General features: G+C 42.3%; 1 protein-coding gene across 5 annotated transcripts in view; it reads left to right on the plus strand.

Annotated features, from left to right (window-relative positions):
• Positions 1-3,899, plus strand: part of furinb (furin (paired basic amino acid cleaving enzyme) b) — a 114,511-nt gene that overhangs the window by 105,159 nt on the left and 5,453 nt on the right. For all 5 annotated transcript variants that reach the window (XR_004200641.2, XM_031759059.2, XM_039615474.1 and 2 more), the window contains 4 exons: positions 1,241-1,358; positions 1,586-1,765; positions 1,982-2,109; positions 2,719-2,847. Coding sequence is in view for 4 of the 5 variants with exons in the window: in XM_031759059.2 (XP_031614919.1) it covers positions 1,241-1,358; positions 1,586-1,765; positions 1,982-2,109; positions 2,719-2,847 (555 nt within the window). In the remaining variant the exon portion in view is untranslated. The remainder of the gene's footprint in view (positions 1-1,240; positions 1,359-1,585; positions 1,766-1,981; positions 2,110-2,718; positions 2,848-3,899) is intronic.

The following is a 3,899-nucleotide window of genomic DNA, read 5'->3' on the forward strand; positions in this document are numbered from 1 at the left end:
TTTCTAGTTCATTTTATGTGTTCTGCTATAAGAATAAACAGAAATTTTTCTCTTTAGGTTTCATGCACTCAGCGTCTAGTTCATAGATGCTCATTCAGTCCTTTTTAAAAAGTAAAACTTGTTTCTATTCGATAAAGCAGCAATGTTGGCATTCTGTTGGAAACAGTCACACTGGCCAACAGCCAGAAACAGACTGTGCAGAACGGATGATCTGATATCGTCGTGTTGGTGTTGTTCCCAGATCATCATGAAAATGTTGTTCCAGGTTCAACATTGCAAGGGACCAATCAGAATGTTGTGACGTTATTCTTTTGCGCGCCAAGCCATTCGTGCATTTATGAAATTCCAATGTTGCAAGGACAATATCAATTCTGCTTACCGTTTATTAAAGGGTTAGGGTTAGGATTAGGGTCAGGGTCCATTGATCGGCGGACAGAGGCGGTTTCTCGCAGCTTAACTACATTTTTTTGTTTTACGGCGGTTTTTCCCGAAGTCGCAAAAGTATGACGTCACAACATTCTCATTAGTCACTTGCAATGTTGATCCTGGAACAACATTTAGTATGATGATCTGGGAACAACACCAACACGACGATATCAGATCGTGCTTGAAGAACAACCTGCATTATCTTTTCTGCTAAAGTGTACTTCCTACCAAACTAACAGGCATGAACATGCTATGTTTTGCAGCTTATCTTGTTGAAACAGCCGTGAAACATTTACCCAGAAAGTTTTCTGTTGGCATTAGTTTGCAGGCTAGATACTGTAGCTGATAAACATACATACAGATGTTCATTTAGATGATGATGTGGTCCCAGCTACACACTGTTTGTCTGCGGCCTGTAGGCTACAGAATTAGTTTAACTTTGTCTTCCATTCCCTGCCAAGGTTCAGTCTGCCAGCTGCTGTCATTCAGCCACAGAAAGCCATCTGAGACATACAGAAACTTTTCTGACATTGCCCCAAAGACCCTTTCCCTCCTTTTAATGATAAAAGAAAGAAAATATGATAGGCTGGATAAACCTGTTTATATTATTACTGACTGTCGGTGACAGTTGGACTGTTAAATCCCAGCTGTTTTTAATCACATTTATGTTCTCAGGATGAAAGCACAGATGAAGTATTGCTGTAGAGAGGATTGTTTGATTGTCATTTCTGTCACTCTGCGCTGCTATCTCATAACCACCACCCACAAAACTGCCATCCGCTCCCTATCCCTCCATTTTTTTTTTCCTCCACAGTGAGTCATTCGTACGGTTATGGGCTCCTGGATGCAGGTGCTCTGGTGGCGTTGGCACAGAATTGGACATCAGTGGGACCACAGCGCCAGTGTGTTAACACGATGCTTTCAGAACCAAGGTTAGAAGGATGACTTGAAGCGTGTGTGTGTGGGTTTGTCCGTAAAAAGAGTTTCAGCATCGTTACAAAGACTTCCTGTTCTATCATATCTCTGATCCTGATGGATGTTGCTGCATTCTCCTCCAAGCCGGGGAGGTCGCTTAAGTTTAAAGCACAGTGTTGTTCGGTGTCCATTTCTGCCTCCACACAACATTAACCACTCTGCCCGCCACTTGTCAAACCTGCAGAGACATCGGGAACAAACTGGTGTTCAGCAAGAGCGTGGATGCCTGCTGGGGACGACCAGAGCATGTCAGCTCCCTGGAACACGTTCAGGCTCGCCTCACTCTCTCCTACAACCAGAGAGGAAAATTGGCCATTCATCTCATCAGCCCGCTGGGCACACGCTCCACCCTGCTGTTCCCCAGGTACACAGTAAAAAAACAGGACAACAGCAGCCAGGTCCTAATATAAATCTCTCTTTTCCTGTGCCACACACAGACAAATAATGTGTGTGTCCCTCGGTTTTACTTCTGCACACATGCTCCCACAGGCATATTCTCTGAGACAAATACTCAGAGTATGCCTGCTTTCAGATGCAGGGAAAAAACACCAATATATGTCCTCTCTTTTTATTTATTCAGGCCCAATGACTTCTCCTCAGAGGGTTTCAATGATTGGGCCTTTATGACCACACACTCATGGGACGAAGACCCTCAAGGAGAGTGGACCCTGGAGATAGAAAATGTAGCACCTAATGGACGTGACTATGGTAACCTAACTCATCTTCATTAATTGCCCGGACTGGTCGCATCACATCAAACCTTCTTCCGTTCCAGCATTATCTTATGTCTTTCCATGCTTCTCTTAGTAGCCTCTCTTCAGTTCTTCCTCGTCTGCCCCTCTGCTTTTCTAACAGTCTATAACAGTTTTGGTTCCAGCAGAGAGGCACTTAGAAACTGCTCCAGATTAAAAGTTAAGAGTCTCTGGGCAGAGAACGATTCTTCTGCAAGAAAATCTTTGGCAACTATTTGATTATCAAAACTTCAGTGTCTTGAGAATGTTTTTCTTTCCAACAACTGTGCTGCACTTTAGCTCTAAAAGCAAATGGCAGCACACTGTCAGAAAGAGTTGCCATGTTTTCCAGTAGATTTGTTTTCTCTGAGCAGCAGAGGGAAATGAGAGAGAAACACCTCTCTTTTTCTGCTGCTGTTGATCCTCCTCCACTGTTGTTTGGGCCACTCACATCACTCGTTTCCTGTCTTTCCACCCCCATATCCTCTTCTCAGCCAGTTCACTCTGTTCCCTCTTTGAGAAGTGCTAAATTGATATTCTCTTCCACCACTTACACCCCCACTCTCTCTGCCTCTGTCCTCCTCAGGTGTGTTGAGTCAATTCACCCTCATCCTGTGGGGTACTGGGCCCAGCATAGTCAACCCCTCGTCCCCTGACTTCCCTCGGCCATCCAACAACAGCTGCAAGACATTCGATGCCCAGCAGATCTGTATCGGTGAGATCGATCGGCCTTCCGCTGTCACGCATGAGCCACTTAGGTTGAATAGGTTCATTTGTATTGGCGCCGGCATACAGTCGTTGTTACCAAACAGGCTTTAGGTCAGACTGTGTTGGAGTATTTCAGTTTGTGAAAAGTGAATGTTGTGAATACAAATTGGCAATTTACAAGTCTCTTGCGCATCTGTCTATGTGTGCACAATGAATACGCACGTTGCCATATGTCATATCAAAGAGTGGAACGTATTGCCAGCAGCAGGGGAGATTTAAACTGCGCCGGTGCCTCAGGTCCATGTTGTCAGCAAGGATGACTTCCTCAGTGAAAAGCAGATGAAGTCAAAAATTATTTTATGCTTCGAGTCAGGCGCTTTCCTCTTAATCATTTTAGACATTTCAAAACTTTCAGTAAAATCAACATTACAGTTATTACTGCTTCTTTCATTTCACATCCTCAGTTGCCTGCTAATTTCCCTCAAATTAAGTCTAAGGTTCTGACTGGAGAAACTGACAAAGGACAAAAGGAGGAAATACTGAAATAATTGTTAACACTTGTTTTTTTTTACTGTTTGTGGCCTTTCTTTTATAAATTAGCTGTCTTAGGGTTGAATATATTTCAGATTTATTTATGGTTTTTATAGACTAAAGACCCTTTATAGCCTCTTTATCTCATTAACAAGAAAGAAATGTAGTTCCAATTAATTACATGTAGTGACATAGATATGGACTGTAATTAATCCCACACTGGGGAAATTCACTTGTGCGCAGGGGACAGCGTGAAAAAGATGTATTAGAAAAATAAAAATAGGAAAAATGGTGTACAAAAAATGCCAAAATACTATACTGTGTACAAAAGGTTACTATATACAGTAAAAATACACAGAGTGCAGTGGGAGTGATAATAATACACAAATATATATATATATATATTTTTTTAAACAGTAATTGGACGGTATGTGGTTCAAAGTTCAGAAATCATTTGTAGGTCTTATTTTCATTGTGTTTATGACATAAACGCCCTCTTAACTCATTAATCTGCCCCTCTCCATCCAG

Source organism: Oreochromis aureus, linkage group 7 (genome assembly GCF_013358895.1).
Source record: "Oreochromis aureus strain Israel breed Guangdong linkage group 7, ZZ_aureus, whole genome shotgun sequence".
In the NCBI taxonomy this organism is placed as follows: Eukaryota; Metazoa; Chordata; class Actinopteri; order Cichliformes; family Cichlidae; genus Oreochromis; species Oreochromis aureus.